This window comes from Apodemus sylvaticus, chromosome 7 (genome assembly GCF_947179515.1).
Source record: "Apodemus sylvaticus chromosome 7, mApoSyl1.1, whole genome shotgun sequence".
NCBI lineage: Eukaryota > Metazoa > Chordata > Mammalia > Rodentia > Muridae > Apodemus > Apodemus sylvaticus.
In genome coordinates this window covers 13,779,689-13,804,811 of record NC_067478.1, presented here as the reverse complement: position 1 = coordinate 13,804,811, position 25,123 = coordinate 13,779,689, and the positions used below count along the sequence as shown (strand labels likewise).

The window sequence follows — 25,123 nt, the reverse complement described above, 5'->3', positions numbered from 1 at the left end:
TTAACGTCAAAGTAATTTTTTAGGTTTGTTTGTTTGTTCATTTGTTTGTTTTGTTTTTTCAGGACAGGGTTTCTCTGTGTAGCCCTGGCTGTTCTGGAACTCACTCTGGAGACCAGGCTGGCCTCAAACTCAGAAATCAGCCTGCCTCTGCCTCCCATGTGCTGGGATTAAAACCATGCACCACCACTGCCCAGCTAGTTCTTTGTCCTTAAATTTGAGATTATGTGTATGTTAGTCCTAGCACTTAAATGTTGAATGTAATAAATGTTGTTTAGTAGAGGTTTCTTATAACAGGTTTTAATTATTTTTATGTGTGTTAGGATTTACAGACCTTCTCATATGTGTCAGGGAATAAATCTTTATCTTCATGATAAATTATTAACTACAAGCTTGTTATAGGATTACTCAGATGTACTTGAACTAAGTTATATTTTCTAAAGCATTTGCTTTTAAATTGGAATTGGAAATAAACTGGAAGAGTTTGCTAATCAGGAAGTCTGTCTATTCTTTGTGACCTGTTGTTATATGTATTTATGGAAATTCTCCTTTGTTTTTTTTTTTTTTTTTTTTTTTAAATAGGGTCTTGCTATGTAGATCAGGCTAGCCTAGAACTCACAGTTATCTGCATTCCTATTTCCTGAGTGCTGGGATCAAAGTGTACCATCAGGCCTAGGTCTTGACTGTTTCTCAAAACTCTCACCTCTGCAAGTAATCCACAGCTGTCGTTTCATGGAACATTAATCTGTTTCCATTGCTTATGTGTAGTGCCATAATAAGATGGTGTTGTGGTTACCATGTTTTAGAGGAGAACGGACTTAAATAGCATTCTGTGTAAAGTTCAGCATAGGCAACAATAAATATATTCATTATATTTTTTTATGGTAATTTGTGATTCTGTGTCTTGATGTCAGAGATAGCACTCTCTAACTTTCTAACAGTAACACTGTATCAGAGCCACCTAAATCCAGACTGGACTCTCAAAACCCAGAATGATTTTTTTCCACGTTTTTAAATATGTAAGGATTTGGGGAGTTATCTCTTTAAAATTTCTATTTTAGCCTTTTAATCTTGTAACTGAGTTATTTTTATCTGCCCATGCTTGTTCAGTAACCTTTTTGCTCTTATGTAGCTGCCCTGGTGTGTTTTCAGACTTTTCTTTTGCTTTTTGTCAAAAAATTGTTGGTAGAAGCCATGATTCTTAACCCTGTGTTAGACAAATTTGTGGCAGAAATGCGCCAGTATGCTGTAGAATCTGCTTCAACACGGAGTCACAACTTTCCTGTTTTCTTTATGCACATGTCTTACCCTGAATTGATTTCTGTGGTTGTAGTCTGACTAAAGCACATTGCTGTGTCACAGCAAAGTTCTTTGGTGAGAAGTGAGAGTATTCAGAAATTGAGAGCACTGAGCATAGGTTTTGAGTTTTGGCTTCTACCAACAATTGTCTAGCCCTCAGTCCAAGACTGCTCTTTTTTTAAGATTTTTATTATTATGTCTAAGTACACTATAGCTGTCTTCAGACACACCAGAAGAGGGCCTCAGATCCCATTACAGATGGTTGTGAGCAACTGTGTGCTTGCTGGGATTTGAACTCAGGACCTTCAGAAGAGCAGTCAGTGCTCTTAATCATCGAGCCATCTCTTTAGCCCCCAAGACAGGTCTTATAATCTTTTGAGTGTCAGTGTCCTTGAGTAAATGGACAGATGGACTTTGTAGAGTGATTTGGAGTATTAGGTAATCTACTTTGCACACAGTATGAGAACATTGCTTAGCAACGGAGACCAGATGTTGAAGTTACCTTATGCTGTTTCAGTGTGCTGTATACTTGTTTTCCATCTACTCATTCTGAATTTGAGTTGCTGTTATTTGATACGTTGTCAATGTTGTTGCATCGTAGTATCTTTTGGGGGTGGGGGCTAAGGTTGTCAAGCATTTTTAGTTTGGGCTTTAGTAATAGTTTATCCAAAGATGTACGTCTGCATTATAAATTTTGCCCTTGTATTTTAGATACTTGGCATATCGAAATTTTATGATTGATACATATCGTCTAAACCCTCAAGAATATTTAACCAGCACTGCTTGTCGGCGAAACCTCACTGGAGATGTGTGTGCTGTGATGAGGTAAAGTGTTTGACTTCCATCTTGTGCTATAGCTGCTTAGAGATGCATTCCTGCTTTATATCTTGCCAGTTTTGCATTTAAGGTTTTTATTATTTCTGTTTACTTGTATCACGTGTGCCAAGCGTGAGCTTGCAGTCTGGAGGAGCGGGTACCAGAGGCACTTAGGAGCAGCCTGATGTGAGCGCTGGGGACGGAACTGCATATTCACTAAGAGCTTACCTTCCTTTGTGACCAGTTTAACTGGGTGCTCTGCATTGTACTGACAGGGACTCTGTATTTTTTCCATAATCCGTGTTTCATAGGTTATATCTTTTATTTTATGGTGACAATGGATTTGGGTGGGAGTATATATACCATCCTCGAACAGATTTAAATTTGGGTTTTCTTCTCTGTGTTGGGTCAGAGAGAGAATTGTTTCTTTCATCATGGGCCAGAGCGAAATTATTCTATATTTTCTGTATTAAAAGAACTATTATTTTACGGCCATGGTGGTATATGCCTTTAATCCCAGCTCTTGGATGACAGGCAAGCAGAGGTTTGTGGTTTCAAGGACAGCCTGTTCTTTATACTGAGGCACCAGAGCGACCCAGTAGTACCCCCTCTGAGATAAGAGACAAACTCCCATACTCATTACTTGACAGTGTGTTCAGGTTGTGTATTATCCCTAATACTGTGGTAAGGTGTTTGCAGCCTGCAGAGAATATCTTTTCTTCCTTCCATTTTGTTTCTTAATTGCACGATTGTGGTTTCACAGATGGGAATGAATCACTGGATTGTAATTTTAAAAAGTTTTCATCTTTTAGGGTTCATGCCTTCTTAGAGCAGTGGGGTCTTGTTAACTATCAAGTTGATCCAGAAAGTCGTCCCATGGCAATGGGGCCTCCTCCCACTCCTCATTTCAATGTGTTAGCTGACACACCCTCCGGGCTTGTGCCCCTGCATCTTCGGTCACCTCAGGTAAGTTAGTGCTGACAGCACTGGAGGCCACCTGCCAACCCCTGTCCTCCTGCTGCTGTCTTCCCATAGGCTTCAGAATGCTCGTCTTGTCTCTCCTCTCTCCTAATGTGTACGTAATGTTTAATGTAATCTTCTGCCACCCATTCTAAGGCTTTCATCTTGACTTTATTGACAGTTTACCATGGAGATATACTTATAGTTTTTTGTTCTATTTGAGGAAACTTTCTGAAAGCGGTTATTTTGTTAAATTATCATTTTTGAGAGCTCACTATGTAATTCAGACTCTCCTGAACCTCACACTATAGACTAGACCGACCTCAAATTCATTAAGATCCACCTGCCTCTGGATCAAAGGCCTGTGCCACCATGACCAGCTGATTAAGAGAATCAGCTAATCTGAAATAAGTTTTAAAAACTTGTACACCTTTGCATTTAAACAGTAAGCACAGTCATTTTGTCATCTGCTTCACAGATCCCTGCTGCTCAACAGATGTTAAATTTTCCTGAGAAGAACAAGGAAAAACCAATTGATTTGCAGAACTTTGGTCTTCGAACTGACATCTACTCCAAGAAAACACTGGCAAAGGTAAAGACCTTTCTAAACCAACGTCGGCCACCTGCTTGCATGTCTTTTTTGTCTTATAGTAAATCCAGTCTCTGTCAGGGAGACAACAAGGTTTCTGCTCAGGTCTGGTGGCCTTTCAGCAGTCACTTATATCATTAGCAGATAGATATTTAAGTAACTATGAACAGGGTTTTGTAAGGGTAGTAGAATTTGAAAAGTAAGTTAAAATATATAGTAAGAATCATGTAGCTGGGCAGTGGTGACGCATGCCTTTAATCCCAGCACTTGAGAGTCAGTCTAAGTTGGATTTCTGAGTTTAAGGCCAGCCAGGGCTACATAGAGAAACCCTGTCTGGAAATACCAAAGGGTTACCTAGAGAAATCCTGTTTCGAAAAACCCAGAAAGAAAGAAAGAAAGAGAGAGAGAGAGAGAGAGAGAGAGAGAGAGAGAGAGAGAGAGAGAGAGAGAGAGAGAGAGAAGAAAGAAAGAAAGAAAGAAAGAAAGAAAGAAAGAAAGAAAGAAAGAAAGAAAGAAAGAAAGAAAGAAAGAAAGAAAGAATGAATCCTGAAATATCCTTGTGAGCATTTGTGGTGATTCAACAAACCATTCAGATGACAAAGCAGGTTAAGCAATAAGAACAACGTACTGGAAACCTGTCAGTAGTCAAAAATATTCACTTATATGAGTGAGTGAAAGAGAAAAGAGTAGAGGAATAGGATTGATACGTTGACTTTGTAATGGCTAATAATATTTAGAAGTAATAAAAATATTTACATTCAGAGGGTGGCAAGGTGGCTTAGCATTCCACAGTAGTTGCAACCAATAAACACAGTTTTAAAACTATGATAAAAGCAAAGCAAGGACAAAGATAAATAACTAAGAAAGAGGGCTGGGGAGATAGCTCAGAGGGTAAGGGCACCAACTGCTCCTCTAGAGGTCCTGAGTTCAAATCACAGCAACCACACGGTGGTTCACAACTATCTGTAACGGGATCTGATTCCCATTTCTGCTGTGTCTGAAGACAGCAACATTTTACTCACATACATAAAATAAAATAATTCTTTTAAATAAATTATATTCAAAAGCATAAAACATGCTTGATGTTATATCAGGATTAGAAGTCTAAGGACAAATACTATTATATTGTAAAGTAATAAAAACAAATTTGGAAATATGTATTAAGTAATCCACGGATTTAATAAGATGTTTTTAGATGTTAAGTGTAAATTTTCACTAGCAAGTACCAAAGACCACACAAAATTCCTGAGGTTGAAAAGAAAAGAGCTCAGATAGACTTCCCACGAGTCAGCAGTGGCTTACTGCAGGACAGTGTCCCAAATATCCCTTTCTTTCGAGATCCTTCTTCTCAGCCTGTTTCTCACTACTACCTTCATTTGAGCTTCCTTTTTCTTAACTGTTGGTACTACTCCTGTATTGGGTAGCCTTCATGCCAGATTACTCAGATTTTTTTTATTTATTTGAGTTTTAAATTTTTAGCAGTTTATATGTATGGGAGTTTGGCCTGCATTCCTGTCTTTGTGCTTCTTTGTACTCCAGGCTTTCATTGTGCTTACAGAGACCAGAAGGGATTCTGGGTACTCTGGAACTGCAGCTAGAAGATGGTTGTGAGCTATGTGTGTGTTGGGAATTGAAGCTGTGTGCTCAAGAGTCCTGTTACTGTTCTGCCATCTCTCCAGCCCTATTTATTTTATGTGCCTTAGTGTCTGCACATTTTTGCTCTATGTTTCTGTGGTTGCTGTGGAGTCTAGAAGAGATCATTAGATCAAAGTGGCATTACAATCACTTAAGAGCTACCATGTGGAAGAGTATTCCCTTCAATTATAATTTACCAAATAATTTTATAACTAAAATAAATGAGAATGTGTACTTGAAAGGCTGATACATGAATTGAATACAGAACATTTTTTTAGTTCTGTGCAGTGACACAGCATTGATCTTTTCACAAAATAAACATAGCAACAGTAAGGTGTTTGGTTCCATGCTGTGTGAGACCATAGCCATAGACAGCACAAAGACCAGGATATGGAAAAGCAAGTACATGCTATGAATGCTTCCACATTTTATATGATATGCAAAAATATTAATTGAAAATACACTGACAAGTTATAAGTTAATGTTCTAAGTCTTAACTATTTAAAGAAGTATAATTGGTAAAACGATTATATATATGTTCTATAACAGAAACAATCTTTGCTTGTATATGGTGAGCAGTACTTGTACCTAGTGTCCTTGGACATAAAAACAAAACTACAGGAACAACCATAGAACTGTGTGTAAAATTAACAACATGTAATACATTTTTTGTTTGGTTTGGTAAAAATTTTGGTTTCTTCAATCAGTAGAATATTGTAAGACAAAATCCATTCCTCGAAAGTATTGTGCATCCTCAAGCTCGCTGTGCCAGCACCTGACAGGCTGTTGTCCTGAGTGTGAGACTAAGAAACACTAAGTAACATCCTCAACAACACCAAGGAACAAAGACTGCTCAACATTGTTCTCTTTACACCTCATACTTCTGGAAGGAATAGTCTTCACCCTCTTAGCCGTCTGGCCTGTTCATAGGATGGTTTTGTATAATTATAAATGACTTAGCTTTTTTGGGGTTATTTGAGGGCTGGGTTGTTTTTGTTTTTCGAGACAGGGTTTCTCTATATAGCCCTGGCTGTCCTGGAACTCACTCAGTAGACCAGCCTAGCCTCAAACTCAGAAATTTGCCTGCCTCTGCCTCCCAAGTGCTGGGATTAAAGGTGTGCACCACTGCTGCCTGGCCAATGATTTATCTTATTAATGCACTTTAAAATTGTATATCTATCTTCCAAAGTTGAAATAAGGCATAAGTAGTTCTCATGACTAATGAGAAAACAAGATATTGAATCATGCCAGCCCTTCTGTTGAAGTTGGAGTTTTTGAATGTTTATTTGTTGGGAACTCCTTGGTGGTCTGGATAAAACAGTTCTGTGAGCGTAATGAAATCCTGCCCGAGCGCCGTCTGCATGTTTGTGACTAGTAAATAATCTTGACTTTGTTTATTTAGAGTAAAGGTGCTAGTGCCGGAAGGGAGTGGACAGAACAGGAGACCCTTCTTCTCCTAGAGGTAAGCTGACCAGTGATGGTGCCCTTACTCACAACTTATGCATGCAAGTTTCTTCTTGCTCTATTTTTTGTTCCCTCTCAATTATAAATTGAAAAAGATACTTTTGGGGGAGTTTTGTTATTATAAAGCTTTTATAGTCTAGCTTTTTTGTATTGGTGTTAAGCGGGTGGCTCTTTGTACAGTCCCACCTCACAGTCAGAACTCTTGAGTAGCCATATCAGTCATGGATGATAATTTAGTAAGAGTGTGTGCTCCATCTCACAAGCAAGCATAGCTTGGTATTTGTGCCTTGAGGATAAATTATTGTACTGCATGTGAAAATGCAGCACTTCCGTCTGCACACTGATGTTGAAAATGACCTCCATATCTACCTTTAAGATTAGTGTATGGGGCTGGAGAGATGGCTCACACATTAAAGGACAGGCTCACAACCAACAGTATGAGTAGGTAGTAGATACAGATTGAGGGAAGAATTTCCGAGCTACAGTCTGCCCAGAGCATGCTGAAGAGAACTGCTGTATCTGAAAACAGTACTACATTTTCTTTGCTGCAGGTGAATCCTATGCTGGGGTTGCCTTTTCTTCTAGGCAGGAGGCAGGGATTATCAACATGTTTATGTTGATTCCTTACCTAAGAAGAAATAAGGTTCAGCAGCATTGTTTACTATTAACACCATCCATAAAAGCAGTCTATGTAGCGCAAACACTAGCTTAAAAGGCAGGTTTCTCAGGTATACACCCTCTAATCCTAGCATTTGAAGATTACAAGGCCTTTGCCTTCTATGATTAGATAGGACAACTTCATTGAAAAAAGCATCTTGCATGTGTACACACACGTGTACATGCACACACAGAGAACCGTTTTATGGTGTTGCACATCTGTAGTCCCAGCATTCAAGAGGCTGGACCACTTAGACTGTATAGGATGCTTTGCCTCAGAACCCATGCAAGTTTCTGTCTGTCCTTTCATATTTACACTTTGGCCTTTGGTGTACACAGTGAGAATCTAGTCCTTCCGGCCTTCAGAACTGTTAGAAAATTCATTTCTCTGATGTAGACCATCAGGTAAGACAATTTTAAATAGAAGGGCTGGTGGCAGCATTCTTCAATAATCCCAACAGTAGGAGAAAGAAAGGAGGTAGCTAGGGGCTTTGTTTTTGTTAGTGTGTTTCACATGTGTGGGAGCCATAAAGATATCATGGGAGGCAGTTCTTCCTTTACCCCTTATGGTTACAAGGCTAGAACTCAAGTGCATGGCTGCAAGTTCTGTAACCAGCTGAGCCAGGTAACTGGATTTCTTATGCAGTTTGATTGATGTTCATGCATTCTAGCTGCTCAGTGAGTTTCAGCTTAAAGAGATGCCCTGTGTCCAAATCAGGTGGAGACCAATACTGGGGTATATAACCCAACTGATGTCTGTCTCTACACACATACATAGGCGTCCTATTCACACGTCCCCAAGATAGGCTTCAGAACACTAAACAAACAAATAATAGGAATTGAATTATAAGTAAACAAGATTTAGATTTGTCCCTAATGGATAAATGTAGTTGTTTTATTGGGGCTTATTTCTAAAAATATTTCTGTTTATTTTTGAGACTACCATTGTTGGTTTGTTTTGAGTTCATGTCTCTTTTCATAGCCCTGACTGTTCTTTTGGAAATCCACAGGCGTGTACCACCCCGCCCAGCCGTTTTTTTTTTTTTTTTTTTTTTTTTAAGTTTTATTTATTTATTTATTTTGCTGGCTGTCCTTAAGCCCACTATGTATACCATTTTTGTTCTCAAAGTCAGATATCTGTCTGTCTCTGCTTCCTGGATCCTAGGTGTAAAGCCATGTCCCACCATATTCAGCCTCACTTTTATTTTTAAATTAAGTTCCTTTATTAAAGCATAATTCCTTGGTAAATATGGAAGATTAATGCCTTTATTTATATTTATCTTTTTTATAAGAAATATTAGAATTATAATACCAAGATTTAAAATAACCAAAGATAGAATGTCTGTATAGGAGAAAAAAGAATATAATTTGCAATAAATATCTTTTAGAAATTCAAGCTACTGCTGGGTGGTAGTGGTGCATGCCTGTAATCCCAGCACTCTGGGAGGCAGAGGCAGGCTTATTTCTGAGTTCAAGGCCAGCCTTGTCTACAGAGTGAGTTCCAGGATAGCCAGGGCTATACAGAGAAACCCTGTCTCGAAAAAACCAATAATTAAAAAAAAAAAAAAGGAAATTCAAGGTACTATGTTTGCTTTTGTTATTGTTTTAATGTTTATTGATATTTTGCTTGCATGTGTGTCTATATTAGGGTATCAGAAACCCTGGAACTGGATTTATAGGCAGGTGTGAGCTGCCATGTTGTACTGTGTGAATCAATCCCAGGTCCTCTAGAATAGTAGTCAGTGCTATTAACTGTTCTCTGGCCCCTATGGTTTTTGTTTGTTTGTTATTGTGTAAGGTCAAAATGGAAAAGCTTGATTAGAAACATCAAAATTATATACAATTCGGGTAATACCTTGTCAAATTTTCTTCTGCACTGTGTGAGTAAATCTTCCATTTTAAAACTTGTTTTTATGAAAGTTTGCCCATTGGGTCTTCAAATAAGAACCTAGTTGATCTTTGGCAGATATATTAGAGTTTCTATTGCTGTGAAGAGACACCATGCCTGAGCAACTCTTATAGGGGAAAATGTTGAATTGGAGCTGGCTTAAGGTTTTCAAGGTTTAAGTCCATTATTGTCACAATGGGAAGCATGGTGGCATGCTGGGCACACAAGGTGCTGGAGAAGGAGCTGAGTTCTCTGTCTTCACGCAACAGCCGTAGATAGACTACCACACTAGGACTAGCTGTAACCCTGGACACTCAAAGCCTGCCTCCACAGTGACCCACACCTCAGTAGTGCTACTCGCTATGGGCCGAGCATTCCAACACGTGTCTATGGGAGCCAAAGCTATTCAACCAAGCTATTCAACCAACAGAGCAGATAATAGTTTCTTTTTTAATTATTTGAGTAGTTCAGTGGTAGCTTGTTGGATCTCCAGTTCTACTGATAGGAAAAAAATTTCTCCCTGAATATAATGTTGCATTATTGGCGTGTTAATAGGAAAACTAGATTTCTTTTGTACATTAATCTAGGTTCTTGTGGTCATTTATAAATTTTTGTTGGCACTTTGATTCAGCACTATGACAGTTACTATAGGTAAAGATGACTGGACAATTCCTTTTCATTAAGGAAATCACAAGTGAGAAACACAAGACCAAAAATATGCCTGTAAAGTTGTATAACACACATGCAGGAGAGTTCCTGTGCAGAATTAGACACAGGGTAGCTGCTTGGAACAGCATGGGCGCACAAGGTTGAGGTGGTTCTAGTACCAAGTTAACTGTACATCTGAGAAACAACTTCAAATGGTGTTTTGGGTTCTGGGTAACCCTTCAGCCTGACAACGAGGAAGTGTGGTTGTTTTGATTATATATTGATGAAACGTGAAATCAATGAAGGTAGGAAAGAAAACTTGTTTAACTTAAACATTTTCTAGATTTGTAATTCAGCAAGAAAAAACTTTCACCTAGGACACACTCAAAGTCCTGTTTCTAATCCCAGATCCCCTCCTTTCTACCCACTCCCCACATGCCCCCCCCAAAAGCATGTTATGAAATCATGCCACCAGATGGAAATAGCAATTAGGAAGCCCCAAAAGGTTAAGACAAGTTATTTTGGTCATTATATTTATATTTTTTTACTTTATGTTTTCTGTATTTAACCATATATATTTATTTATTTATTTATTTTTTTTTGGTGTTTTGAAGGATTTTTAGGAAGTCAAAATTTTATGACTCAGTGTATTCTGTCCTCTCAATCTTTTACTGTTAGTCTCAATTTTTATTATGGTAGCCTATAACCATCTGTAATGGGATCTGATGCTGTCTTCTGGTGTGTCTGAAGACAGCTACAGTGTACTCATAAAATAAATCTTTTAAAAAAAAGAAATATGTACATATATATACACACACACACACTGTCTTTTAGACTTTGATGTGTTTGTATGTGTATATCATGTATGTAGGGTGCCGGACAACATTGGAGTCTGCTCTCATTGTGTAAGCTACTAATAGTGACTTCAGCTCAAAAGAATTGATGACAGAATGTCATCTAATGAAGTAACTATGTTTGTCTCTTTCCTTTTTTCCTTTCTTTCTGTCTGTCTTTGCATTCTCTCACTTTGATTTTTTTGCGTCATGTTGATCTTATACATAATTTACTCAATTTTGTTTTTGTTTTAATACCTTTCCAAATATTTTTCAAATTTAAAACTGTCTAATGCTATTAGAGAAATAAAAGCATTGTTTTTGTTTTCTGTTACACTTTTAGCCCATAATTTGATATTTAGTAGTAATCAGCTACTCCCCAGAGTAGGGTCTTTGGTAGCCTTTTTTTTTTGTAAACAATATTAATCCAATTAAAGGGTTTTATAATGTGTAAGTATTCTATTAATTTTTTTGCTGCCTGATTGACGACTTATTATAAGGACAACTGTCATATTACCTTTTTCAGATTTGTTTTGGTTTGTTTTGGTTTTTTTCAAGACAGGGTTTCTCTGTGTGGTCCTGGCTATCCTGGAACTCACTCTGTAGACCAGGCTGGCCTCGAACTCAGAAATCCACCTGCCTCTGCCTCCCAGAGTGCTGGGATTACAGGCATGTGCCACCACCACCTGGCTCAGTTATCTTTTTAAGGTACAAATAATCATTTATGTTATTAGTTTGAAATAGGATCTTGTCCACTTTGTTAGCTTCAAAACTTCTGTTTCAATGTACAGAGAAGGTTAGGATTGAAAGGCATGTGCTATCACAACCAGATCACTATCAAAAATTTTTCAGAAATATTATTAGCTGAATCTTCATAAGCCTGGTTTCGCATGCTGCACATAGCACTCTGGAGCCCGTGAGCCAGGATTAGTGGACCAGTCTGTTTCACATAGTGAGGCCCTGTCACACAGAAGGGACATGGAAGCACCAGCTTCACTTTTCTTCTTTGCTGTATTACTTCCTTGTTATTTGATAGTAATGATCTGTTTCTGTCTTAACTTAGGCGCTGGAGATGTACAAGGATGATTGGAATAAAGTCTCAGAACATGTTGGAAGTCGTACTCAGGACGAATGCATCCTCCACTTTTTGAGGCTTCCCATTGAGGACCCATATCTTGAAAATTCAGATGCTTCTCTTGGGCCACTAGCTTACCAGCCTGTCCCTTTCAGCCAGTCAGGCAACCCTGTGATGAGCACTGTTGCCTTTCTAGCATCTGTTGTTGATCCTCGTGTAGCATCTGCTGCAGCAAAAGCGGCTTTGGGTATGTGCTTCCTGTGGAAACGCCTTCCTCTCGAGCACTAACGTCTGGCCTCGTTTAAATATTAGCCATGAGCTCAAGATTTGTCTCAGGTGTATAAATTGTATGCCATGCAAGCCTGAGGACTTGGGTTTGGATCTCCAAAGCTCATGTAACAATTGCAAGTTTCAATATATGCTTATAGCATCTCTACTGGGAGACAAATAGATGGTCTCACTAGTCATCCTGTCAGAGATAAGATGAAGGGAGAACTGATAGGATCTTTGTTGATGTCAACCTCTAGTCTATACACATGCCTCCTGGATTGAGCCAAGCAGACTTAACCCAGACACAAACTCATCCAGCACAAATATGCAAATGTTTTTAAGAATATCAGCTGTGTTAATTCATATTTCTCTTTTATAAATCACATAAACAAGCCCTGAGGATAATGTGCTTCATAAAAATTAATGTATGAAAATACAGTTTGTAAGAACATTTGTTTTACTTTCACTTTTTAAAGTAGTGTGTGTGTGTGTGTGTGTGTGAGAGAGAGAGAGAGAGAGAGAGAGAGAGAGAGAGAGAGAGAGAGAGAAAGGGAGAGAAAGGGAGAGAGAGAGAGAGAGGGAGGGAGAAGAAGAGAGAGGGAGAGAGAGATCACTTACCTTGGTATATCTCGGGAGGTCAGAGGATTAGCAGTGGGAGAGGGTGAGTTCTCTCCTACTAAGTGTGCCTCATGCATTGTATTGTAAGCCTGGCCACAAATGTCCATTCTGACTGAGCAACGCTGCTGGCCTAGAGACTATATGTGAATTAGAGGAGCATCTAGATATGTTGGTATACACCTATGAAATCGCAGGTTTTGGAAGCAAAAGGCAAAAGAATCAGGAGCATGAGGTTGAGCTTGGACCACCAGTGTACATCCATATGGACATCCCATTGTTACACTCATGCATAAAATAAAGTAAGTGGTGCGTTCATTAGGCTATTGGTGGAGCTGTAGAGCGGAAGCTGCTTAATATATTTGCTATATATTAATTCCACCCAGACGTCTTTTTTATGTAACAGGATTTATATTTCTAAGGTTGTTTGATCCTTGGTGTTTTTAGAGTTACCAGTCTCGCCACCAGAGTGGTAAAATCCGGACTGAAATTTTAGTTGTGACTATTAGATCAGTAAACACCTTCTTAAAGTCTAATGAAGAAGGTACTACAACGTTTTGGATAAAATACTGAAGAAGTGATTGCATTGATTCTTTGTATACTTGGCCCTATGAGCTCAACTGTAACCAGACTGATGCTTTTGTGCCGAATTATCTAAGTCACACAGGAGCAGATATCTATGAGAAACTAACGCGTTTCCTTCGTTTTCTTGATTCAGAGGAGTTTTCCCGTGTCCGAGAAGAAGTGCCCTTGGAATTGGTTGAAGCACATGTCAAAAAAGTACAGGAAGCCGCAAGAGCCTCTGGGAAGGTGGATCCCACCTATGGCTTGGAGAGCAGCTGTATTGCTGGCACAGGGCCTGACGAGCCAGAGAAGCTTGGTGAGCCACTACTGCGTGAGCACGCGCTTTATAGATGCTTGCCTTTCCTGTCAGTGTGCAAAATTACGGGGTTTGCTTACACATAAGCAATCAAGACGATCAATATAACATGCCTCTTAATTTTAGGATATGATATTTTTCTCTTCACATTTTTATTGGGTGGACAAGAGGGGCGTGGTGCAGAGAAAGCAAGAGCTAAAAACAGTGTCTGCCTGGTAACCAAACAATATCAGTTACTAAGTACTTATGGCTGATAATAATAGATCAAAGTTGGTGTGTGTATATGTATGTGTGTATGTGATATGTGTGGTGTTAGTACATCCTTGTAACCATGTGTAGGCGGAGGCCAGAAGGCCAAATATTTTTTTCCCATTACTATCATGTAGCCTACTGTTAATCTAAGGCCTCAGTATAATATGTATATATCTAAGTAAATAACATTTAGTTTTTAAATTATTTTTGTTTAATTATTTTAAATTAAATTGTAGGCAGCATGGTTTTGTGGACCTGAAGTAGTTTGCATGTGTTTTGTAGAGATAAGAATGTTTTTCTTCAGTAACTAACATAATAGAATGAAGATCAGTTTTTTAAAAATAAGTATTTTTTATGTACATTTATGTTTATGTGAGTAAGTGAGTGCACTAGATTTCAGAAAGAGCATATAGGATCCCTTGGAATAGGCATTGGAAGTTGATTTGAGCTGCCCAGTGTGGGTGTTGGGAACTAAACTCCCATACTTTGAAAGAGTGAGCAGTACTTTTAACCACTCAGCCATCTCTTCTTTGCCCCAAGCATCCATCTTTAACATTTCTCTGTGGCAGGAATACAGCAGCACTGTATCACTGTTCCTCCCACGCGCAGGGCGGGGCTGAAGGCCTGAGCCAGGCTTCCTGGTGCCTCTCTTACCAGGTGCAGTCCTTTTTGAAGGTCCCAACTTTCATCAAAAGGATGGAATGAGCATGCAGTCAGTGGGCACTGAAGGTCTTTCTGGTCTGTTAGACATCTTACTGTGAATCCTGTTTATGGTCTTGGTCTCAGACTATTTGCAGCTTTATTTGTTAGAGAATCTTCAGCATGTTGAGTTGTTTTTTCACAAACAGGATGAACAGGAAGACTGTCAATTAGCAGATTGTTCACTGAACTCCTGAACAATCTTGTGTAAGTCGTGAATCTGTCTTCACGTGGACAAGAAGCCAAATGGATCCATTTATAAGGGTGAAGGACTAGTTTCCAAGCTAGGTGTGTATACTGTTAGTGCCAGCACTCAAGGCAGAGGCAGGTAGATGATTGTGAGTTTGAAGCTAGCCCAGTCTAAATGTCTTCCAGATAGTCATAATTGGCCCTGTAACCGTTAAGGACCGGATAAGATTTAAGTGACTTTCTGATCATTCTCTTTCTGCTTGGCAAGTAATGGAATATTTATCTGTAATATAACCTATAATTGCCTTTTTAGGTCTGTTGTGTCTAATTAGATACTTTTTTTATGTTGATAAATATACACATAGATCTTGCTATGAAGTAGTTGTATCAAGTAAGATAACATGTAGAATTAACTCTGGGTGGTTTACAAATTCCATGCAGAAGTTAGAGGGTTCCTAGTGGATAACCACAAAGCTGATTCCATACTGACAACTGATAGCTCATTACTATTCAGAGCACATACAAGAGTCTGAGTCTCTCTGTTCTAATGTTTACAGCTCCTTCAGCTCCTTACAGAATGATTTCTGATTCTCTTCCCATTCCATCCTTATTTTGCTAGCCACATTATTTTTAGAATGATTTTAGCAACTACTTCCCAGATTATGCTGTACGCCTTCTTGTCTAAATAAATTCTGAAAATTCATTATAGTGGGACTTGGTGGCACATATCTGTGATTCTAGCATTTAGGAGGCTGAGGCAGACCTCTTGAGTTCCAGCCCAGCCTGGACTTCATGGTGAGATCCCGTCTCAAAGCTTAAAATCCTTTTTTTTAAAAAGAGATTTATTTATTTATTATATGTGAGTACACTAGCTGTCTGTCTTCAGACACTCCAGAAGAGGGAGTCAGATCTCTTTCCAGTTGTTGTGAGCCACCGTGTGTTTGCTGGGAGTTGAACTCAGGACCTTCAGAAGCGCTGTCGGTGCACTTACCTGCTGGGCCATCTCTCCATCCTCAATGCTTAAAATTCTTATGCATTCTAATTATTTTCATAACTCTGCATATATGTGTCATCCTACACTGTGAGCCAAAGGATTTTCAACCTTAGGCTCTATCAGCACCATCAAATGGTAACAGATGGAGTCTGTATCCGCTCTAGCATTGATAGTTTCAGCGCTACAGAGATGTCCCCACGATTCAGAGGACCATTGTATGATTCCCAGCACTCCCCTAGAGGCTCACAGTTGTCCATAACTCAGATACCCTCGTCTCTACTGCAGCACCAATGCACAGCACACATGATACACAGACAGATCCACCTGTCTCTGGGTCTGCTTCTGGAGTGCTGTGATTATAGGTGTGGTCTGGCACCCCATGCTGAAAGCTCCATTCTAAAATCTGAACTAAGATCAGAGCATTACTGATCATTCTCTTCCTCCCATTTCATCTCACTGTCCACTCTTAGGATTAGAAATCCTGTATCTTAAGTGGAGTTCTATATACTTTTAAATTACTTTCATCACATAGATGCAGTTAAACAACATATGTTAAGTATGATTTTACTGGGTTTTAGATATTGTAAAATATAGCATATTTAGACTTTTGAGAATTTATTATGCTATGTATTTTGTTTTCCAATTTATCCATGTGTTATAAGATCCAAACAGCTGTTTAATCCTACGAAATATTTTCTGTATGATTACAGTCCAGTTTGGGTACGCATCCTTAATGTACACCTTGAGTCATTGCCTCTGTTCATTACTTAAAGTGTCTGTGTACACTGTTCCATGCTTCACGGAGTTCTGGTCCAGATCCTTCACCACAGTGTAGCTGGGCATATCTTTTGGACACATATCACTAGCTTTGCCCTCGATGCTTTTTTTCATCAGATTTATTCTGGAACGCTGACATTCTCCAACCTTGCACATCTTTCTCATTGTAAATTTGGATGTAAACAAGTCCTGTGTGTGGTTAGCAGTGTTTTAGGATACGTAGCTTTTCTAAAGCGTGTGTGACAGTTTGTACTTGGACGTGAAGCACTGGCTGGTGTGAGAGTCCCTGCTGATCAGTGATATGGAAGGTCACTCTGAGCTTCCCGCCTCTAGGCCCCACTGTGGGGCCAGTCCATGAAGGAGCTAATTTTGGCTCCTTTTGGTTCTCATTTCTCCTTATCTTCTATACGAATGCTTTATTAACTGTTTGGCATGTGGTTTCTATCATTTTGTTACTCATTGCTTTTTGGATTTTTGAGAAAAGACTTGAAACCCACAGAGCTCTCTGCTTCTCCCTCTCTAATGCTGCAATTAAAGGTATACACATAAACCTGGCTTTCTTGGAGACTTTTGTTTTATTGTTTCATTTACATTTATTTTACTTAGGGGATTTTGTTTATATATCTGTATGTGCACCTCCTGCATGCCTCATGCCCTCAAACAACAGAAGTAGACGTTGGATTACCTCGACCTGGAGCTGTGCATGCTTTTGAGCCTAGCTTGTCCTTTTGAACATGCAGTGATTACTTTTTAATTGAGTTAACTTCATATTTTCTTGTTTTATTTATGCTGTAACACCATTAGGTATCTTTTGTGGTTATTCTCTATTGTCTTTTTTACATTACTATTACATACTTATTTTCTTTTAACTCGAAGTTTTTAGCCACTTCAAATCCAGTTCCCCTACCCTAAACATATCTCACTCCCATCTTTATGTCCTCATTTCACTGAGATCCCTAGCTGATCTCAGTGTAGCATACCTTTAATCTCAGTGCTAAGGAGGCAGACAAGAAAATGTGTTTTTTGGCCAGACTGGCTACATAGTCAACTTCTAGGCCAGCTGTGGCTACATAGTCAGATCCTGTTCTTTAAGAAACAAAGAGCACAAATAAATAACCCCCTAAGTCCAAATTCGTGCTCTTCCTATGGGCTGGACATTGTATTGGAACCATCCTAACTACGGCTCTGGGCAGCCCTGTGTAGAGATCAGAGGGTACTCTCTCTGTTCTTCTTTGACATCGGTTACACCATGATTTAGCTTTTTAATGGCGATTACCTGTTGATGCGATATCTCCATTCAAGTCCTGCTCCTAGAGGTTGCATGATCTGGTGCTACTTCTGGCACTGTGTGCTTCTGCCTTTGGAAAGGTAGCTGCTATGTGACCATTATTCTAGAAAAAAAGGTGGATTCATGTTCGAAAACCATACAATTGTTTTCCTAATTAATAGCTTTGAGCACTTTTATCCAGTTTAATTTTATCCAGTTTAAAGCGCTAAAATCTTCTTATTGATGATAAATACTTGCATTTACAGTAACATAATATAAAATTTTAATCTGTGGAGTGTTTAAGAGGTTTTTGTTTTGTTTTGTTTTGTTTTGTTTTGTTTTGTTTGTTTCCAGACAGGGTTTCTCTGTGTAGCCCTGGCTGTCCTGGAACTAACTTTGTAGACCAGGCTGGCCTCGAACTCAGAAATCTGCCTGCCTCTGCCTCCCAAGTGCTGGGATTAAAGGCTTGCGCCACTGCCGCTACCACCACCCGACTTGTTTAAGAGTTTTTTTTGTTTTTTGTTTTTTGTTTTTTGTTTTTGTTTTTGTTTTTTTTTAAACAGGGCTGAGGACCGAACCCAGGGCCTTGTGCTTGCTAGGCAAGCGCTCTACCACTGAGCTAAATCCCCAACCCCTGTTTAAGAGTTTTTACCTAAGCTGGTCAGTAGTGGCAGGCAGATCTGAGTTGAAGGCCGGCCTGATCTATAGATGGAGGTCGAGAACAGCCAGGGCTGTACAGGGAGACCATGTTTCAAAAAACCAAGTGTTTGACTGGCTTTTTTGTTTTAAACAATATTTCTTCCCTATAACATTATCTGCCTCTTTCTACTATGCCCAATCCCAGAGATTGACTTCAGATCATATTCTTCTTAAATTCTAACAGCAAAATTGTTATTTTTAAAAAACCATGTTATATAAAATAAAGATTCTCATAGCTCCTTCCTGTTAAACTATCCTAGGTATTTCCTAGGTAGTCTAGAGCAACGGTATCACCCTTTTTTCATCTCTTGAATTGGGACCATTTATACACAATTACATAGTCTCCCTAATACTGCTAATACGTTCTCTTTTTCATGGTTCCTTCGTCCTTTGTACATCTGTGGCTGAGGCAGGTCACACCCTTGTGCACTATGGCAGACTAGTTTGACTTTTGCTCTCACTGGGCAGTTAGGTCCTCTTACAGTTTCAGCTAATACAGGACTAAGCAATGTTTCTACACTGCCTTACTGATTATGCGCACATTAAATATCTGCTAGATAAAATGAGTCACATTTACTCATAATAATAATTTCCAATTATTACTATATACAGAAAATATATCATTATATACAGAAAATCCATGTGAGCATAGTGCTTTTTCTCAAGTAAAAATCATTATGATCAATATCACTAGTTCAAGAAAAAAATGGAAACATCATTTCAGCCCTGTTAACCCTGGTATGTCATCTACTTATCCCTTCCTTGCTTAACCACTGCCCTGTTTTGACAGCATTTATTTTGACAGTAGTACTCTTATACCCTTTTTACTTACTTGTAAACTATGTGCTATTTATGTCCGACTTCTTTTTAAACCAGGTTAACTGATTAATTATATCACATTGAAAAATATTTCAGATGCTCTACAATACACTGATTTTTACCTATTTCCATATTATTTTTATTCTTTCACTTGTAGACGGATCTGAAGAAGAGAAGATGGAGACAGATCCTGATGGTCAGCAGCCTGAAAAGGTAAAGGCTATTCAGATGTCTCTTCCCCAAAAGTAATACAACACCCTCTGGCTGTGCTGGTTTTTAGATTTTGTGATGTGTCAAGTCACCTTCAGGGTGAGTCCCAGCAGGTTTTACTTAAGTTACAGTCTAGCAGAGGTTAGTGTTCACTGTGTCCACTATTAGTATTCACTAGCTCCCTCCGTATAGCCCAACCTCTTCTGTGCCATATTCAGGCACAGTTGGGAGTATGAACACAAAGGTTTGTTTTTGTGAATAATAAACTGTAGGACTTGGTTTACATTTGCTGCAGAGGAGAATTTCAGAATACTAAATGATTTCCTAAGAGAGTTAGCTGCCAACAGAAGAATACTTAGAAAACAATTGATGATAAGATGACATTTGAGTTAGGTTTTAAAGAGCAAAAAGAAGGGTAGCGACTGAATGGGAGGGTCTGGAATCAGTGTGTGAATGCACCTGAGTGGGATTACGGTCTTGAATACCTGTGGTAGTGTGAAGTTACATAGATAAGGGCAGACTACATTTACCACACTGTTACAGTTCCTGCAGTGTTCCAGACATCACACAGACATTTTACATTTGTGATTTCATTTAATTCTTTTGTTTTGTGTTGTGTTTATGTTGAGACACAGTTTGACTGAAATTCTAATGGACTGGAACTGACTATTGTAGATCACTGTTCCTCAAACTCACAGGTTCCTCACCTCTGTGTGTCTTCTCGGGGCTGAACCCTTTCACCCTGCTTTTATTTATTTTATCTACTCTTAGTTGATGTGTATGTGTTTTGCTTACATGTACATCTGCACCACTTGCGTGCCTGGTTCCTCAGGAAGCTAGCAGAGGGCTTCCCTAGTATAGGATTACAGGTTGGTGTGAGCTACAGTGTGGCTGCTAGGAATTTCTCCTGGGTCTTCTGTAGAATAGTCAATGCCCTTGACTGTTGAACCATCTCTCCGGCCTCTCCAGTTTAACTATTGAAATGGCCTCATCAAGTCAGCGATAGTGTGATTTGATAGACCTTTATGGATTGTGTGCTGTAGTCTAAGGTCACAGAAATTGGAAAATACTCAAATGTGGAATTGTTGAGTTGGTTTTCAGTCATCAAAGCAAATCACTTTTCCTGTGTTGTTACAGTGTTACTGAAGCCATCAGTAAGTGGCTCCACAAATCATTTATTTTATCAGGGTTCCTCTGCCAGTGGACATCAAGTGCTTTCAGCCCTTTAAAACAACTGATTGAGGGCTAGAGTGATCACACTTGTACCTTGGATCACCAGAACCCTTATAAATGTCCAGTGCCTGTAGCCTGCCTGTAGTTTTAGCCTCAGAGGGCAGAGATTGGATCCCCAAGCAAAATGACTTTTAAGATACCCAGCTTCATTGAATAAGATGGAAAAGTGATTGGAGTTGATTATTGATGTCAAACACAGGCCTCTGTGCATATGTTCTACAAACATGCATGCACATACATGTATGTCATATATGAAAATGGGGGGACAGAAAACTTACTGTGTGTGCATGTGTGTAGTTCTTACTTTTTTTTAATTTAATCAATAAATAATATCGTTTAGCTACTCTGATATTCCTTGTGTATTGTAAACCTGGTCTCAGGAGCATAGATTGTAGAAGCATCAGGTTCTTGAGTTGTATCATCTCATGAAGACCCAGGTTTCCAATGGGTTACAAATATGTATCTCAGGATTAGTCTCTTTAGGTCTGCCTTACCAGGCCCTTCCATACTTAATCTGTTACTTGCCATGAACTATGAAACATGTTGTTGGCTTCAGATGGTTCTAGTCCCGACAAGCTGCTCACTTACCCCTGCTCTCTTGTTTTATGACTTTCAGGCAGAAAACAAAGTGGAAAATGAATCAGATGAAGGTGATAAAATACAAGATCGAGAGAATGAAAAAAACAGTGAGAAGGAACAAGATAGTGACGTCAGTGAGGATGTCAAGCCAGGTGACTTGGGCCAGAGCAGGGTTTAGTGTTAATCCTTTAACTTTACAAAGGCAGTAGAGACATTCTGATCGTTAATACAGAAATACCCTCTCCTTCTTTTAGAATGTTTTATTATTTTTTTAAGAACTTTTTTTAAATTGTTAGTGGTGTTTGTAGGATTGTTTGTTTTTACGCTTGTTTGACAGTGTCTCACTGTATAGCCCAGCTTGGCCTCAAACTCATAGAGATCTTAGGCATCAACTTCCTATGTATGTTTGTTCTTGAGACTTACTTGATTTCCTGTGTGTGTGTGTTTTTCCTGTGTGCGTGTCTGTGTACCACATTGCGCATGTCTGTTTGCATTGCCCTCAGAGGCCAGAAGTGAGTGTTGGACATTTGGGACTAGAGTTCTCGACAGTTATTCAGGTGCTGAGAGTGGAACTATAGTCCTGGGAGGGCTGCCAGTGAGTGCTCTTGACCACTTTATGACAGTCCTGTGACTGTTGTTTCGAGATCTTCGCTCCAATAGCCCAAACTGACTTGAATCTTGCTTTGTAGCTGATGCTCGTATTGAACCCCTCATCATCCTGCCACTTCTTCCCAAGTAGCAGTACTGCAGGCTTTTGCCACTATGCTGATGTTTTTTATTTACTTTGGATTTAGGGTGTAGGGGGAGTTCACAGACTGTACCACTGGGCCAAATTCATGGTCCTGCTTGGTGGTTTGTTTCTTGTTTCATTTTTGAGGCTGGGAATTACTGAGTTGACCAAGCTAAGCTTAAATGAAATCTATAATCTAGGCAGTCTTTGTACTTGCTATCCTTTAGTCTCAGCCTCTAGAGAACCTGACTTTTCACTTATTGGCAGTTAAGCAGATTGTTCACTGACATTTAGATTCCCTTGTCCTTTGGTCCGTGTTTGTGTCTGTCTTCTATTCTTTCGTATTTATTATTTCCCTTGTTCTTTTAGAAGGGTGTCATGTCACTCTGTTTGTACACAATATGCTGTTTGTTTGTTTGTTTGTTTGTTTGTTTGTTTTTGACAGGGTTTCTCTGTGTAGCCCTGGCTGTCCTGGAGCTCACTCTCTAGGCCAAGCTGAGCTCGAACTCACAGTATGCCACTTTATTGTGTCTGTTGCAGTAACCATCCCATCATGTCTGCCTCAGATTTGTAGTGTACTATTTCCCTGTCTTATTTTGTTCACTTATGGGGTCGTCCTCAGGTCATTCTGTTGCTTATTGAACAGATATGAGTCTTAAGCTATATGTTTCCCCCAGGTTACCTTTTATATCCAAAAGAACTGTCCTGAAAAAAATGACAACTAAGACAAAGTGTGCCACTTCCAAAATATCCCCACGGATGCGGACCTAAATGCAGGGGGTGATTCCCTGAAACTCTTTAACTGTTTAAGAGTGCATTGGAGTCTATAACACCAGCCCTAGTTTATCATATGGTAGAAGTGGTTAAGATGGGTCACTGAGGCAGTTACATCCTAATAAAGCTTTTTTAAAAATAATTTTCAGAAGAAAAGGAAGCTGAAGAGAACAAAGAGCTCACTGATCCGTGTAAAGACAGAGAAAGCGATCCCGGGAAGAAGAAAGTGGAACATGAGATTTCTGAAGGAAACGTTGCCACAGCCGCAGCAGCTGCTCTGGCCTCAGCTGCTACCAAAGCCAAGGTTCGCCCCAACAGCCCCTTCCCTTGCTCCTAAGCCATGAATGGTCATATTGTTTGTAGTTAATTGGGAACACTTAGTATGAAGAGCCTGCCTCCCAGCAGGATGACTGTGTGCTTGAATGGCATTTCTAGGTTAAGAAATCCCCGGGCGGAATGAGTGAGAGTTCGAGCGGTGTTGAGAGGAGATCCGGTCCTGTGGGTGATGGGTTTTCATTCATTGTTGTCTTCAGCGTTGTGAAGGCCACCAGTCGAGGGCACAATTTGATTTCCCCTTAAGAGTCTATCTCATTTATCTTTTCATTTTTAATTTGTCTGTGAAAACTGTCTGTGGAACCAGTGTTGCAAATAATTTTTACCAGATTGAAATATTTATGATTTTTAAGATAAAATCATTTTTGTATAAATACTTCATCCTGACATTACAGACTGAAAAGAGAGAACCTAAAATAGCTTTTTCTTCTTGAATTTGCCAGCTTTTCTGGGGGTGTTTTTTTTCTATTTATAACAGAGTATTGGCTGCACTGCATATTTAAAAAGACAGGAAAATGTTATTTTCCCACGCTTCGTGTTAATTTAGCATTTTAAAACATTCTAAAGATGAACATATGAAATTTTTTAAATTTTGCATCCATTCTTCCTGAGTGGTTTCCTTCCATTATAATTTACCAGATTTCAAGAACCAGTAGTTTCTGGAGCATTCCTAATCAAATCTCTTGGGCATTTCCTCATGTGTGGATATAGGTGTTCTTTCATGGTCCTTCAAACCACTCTGCTGGTGTGAATACTTAATCTGTTGAAGCTGTAAGGTATGATTCATAGCTAATTTCCAGCTAAACCAATTTAAAACATAGAATCATTGTTTGGAGTTTGTGCTTCCCTGACCCAGAAGGATATAAATCCTGGAGGAGGTCTTCCCCAAGACATCCTCACAAGCCACAGCAGTGCACAGTCAGCCCAGGCATACATCAGCCTTTGCTCTAACACCTGTACCTCCTGCATATTCTTGCACATATTTTTCAAAGATACCTTTTTATGGTTTTTGTTTTTTTTTTTTCCGAGATAGAGTTTCTCTGTGTAATAGAGCCCTGGTTGTCCTGGACTCTCTTATATAATCCAGACTGGCCTTGAACTCACAGAGATCCATCTGTTTCTGCCTCCTAAGCACTGGGACTGTGCATGACCATGCTGTGCTCAAAGATACTTTTTAATCTGTATGCTTTTCTCTTATCCATTTTAGCCCAACCTGACTCTACCTCTCTATTATGGGATTAAAGGTGTGCACACCATGCCTAGCCTTCTTGTGAGATTTGAGGCATGGTCTTATGTAATAGTACTAATGTAGGTGAGGTTATTGTTTCCCTCTTCTCTGATTTTGTCCCTTCATTGTAAAGTTTCCTCTTTCATGCCTTCCTCTCATATTACTGACACACCATCCCCTTGCCTCTGAACTGTGTTTTTTGTTTGTTTGTGTTATTTTGAGACAGGATATCACTATGTAGCCTTGGTGATCCACTTGCCTCTGAATGTTGGGATTATATGTACTCCATAATGCTCAGATGTGTGTGAATTCTTAATCGTACATAATATCACTGAGGACTGTCTTATCTTAGATGCTACAAGAGCTTCCCTCCCCCCTTAGTCTTCAGACCTGTTTGTTACCTTTGCTGATCTTTGATTCCTTGGTCTTTGTTTTTCCCTCACTTTTCTGGTACCAGTCTGTAATAGCCCTTTCATTCTTGTGCCTAGGGATCAGCCACTGTTAGATAGTCCTCTCCTAGTCCTTCCCCTTTCCACTATCCCATTACCCACAATGCAACTGACATGCTCTTTTGTGTTTGTTTTTATTAACTTTTGTTTGTTTTTAATTTTAAAATCATGTATATGTGTGTATCTGTGTGAGTGTATGTCTCAAGCACTTCATGTCTCACATTTATCTCTTCTGAAGTGGGAGATAGATAGTTCTGAGCTACCT

The 25,123-nt window shown here is 39.2% G+C and overlaps 1 protein-coding gene across 2 annotated transcripts in view; it reads left to right on the top strand.

Annotated features, from left to right (window-relative positions):
- The window catches only part of Smarcc1 (SWI/SNF related, matrix associated, actin dependent regulator of chromatin subfamily c member 1), a 97,379-nt gene that overhangs the window by 44,760 nt on the left and 27,496 nt on the right, over positions 1-25,123 (top strand). The window contains exons 16-24 of one of the 2 annotated variants that reach the window (XM_052187141.1): positions 2,008-2,121; positions 2,925-3,078; positions 3,551-3,664; positions 6,699-6,758; positions 11,850-12,108; positions 13,465-13,626; positions 19,480-19,535; positions 21,382-21,496; positions 23,001-23,152. In XM_052187141.1, coding sequence (XP_052043101.1) covers positions 2,008-2,121; positions 2,925-3,078; positions 3,551-3,664; positions 6,699-6,758; positions 11,850-12,108; positions 13,465-13,626; positions 19,480-19,535; positions 21,382-21,496; positions 23,001-23,152 — 1,186 coding nt within the window. Of the gene's footprint in view, positions 1-2,007; positions 2,122-2,924; positions 3,079-3,550; positions 3,665-6,698; positions 6,759-11,849; positions 12,109-13,464; positions 13,627-19,479; positions 19,536-21,381; positions 21,497-22,997; positions 23,153-25,123 lie in introns of both variants that reach the window. The other variant, XM_052187140.1, reaches the window with a different exon arrangement.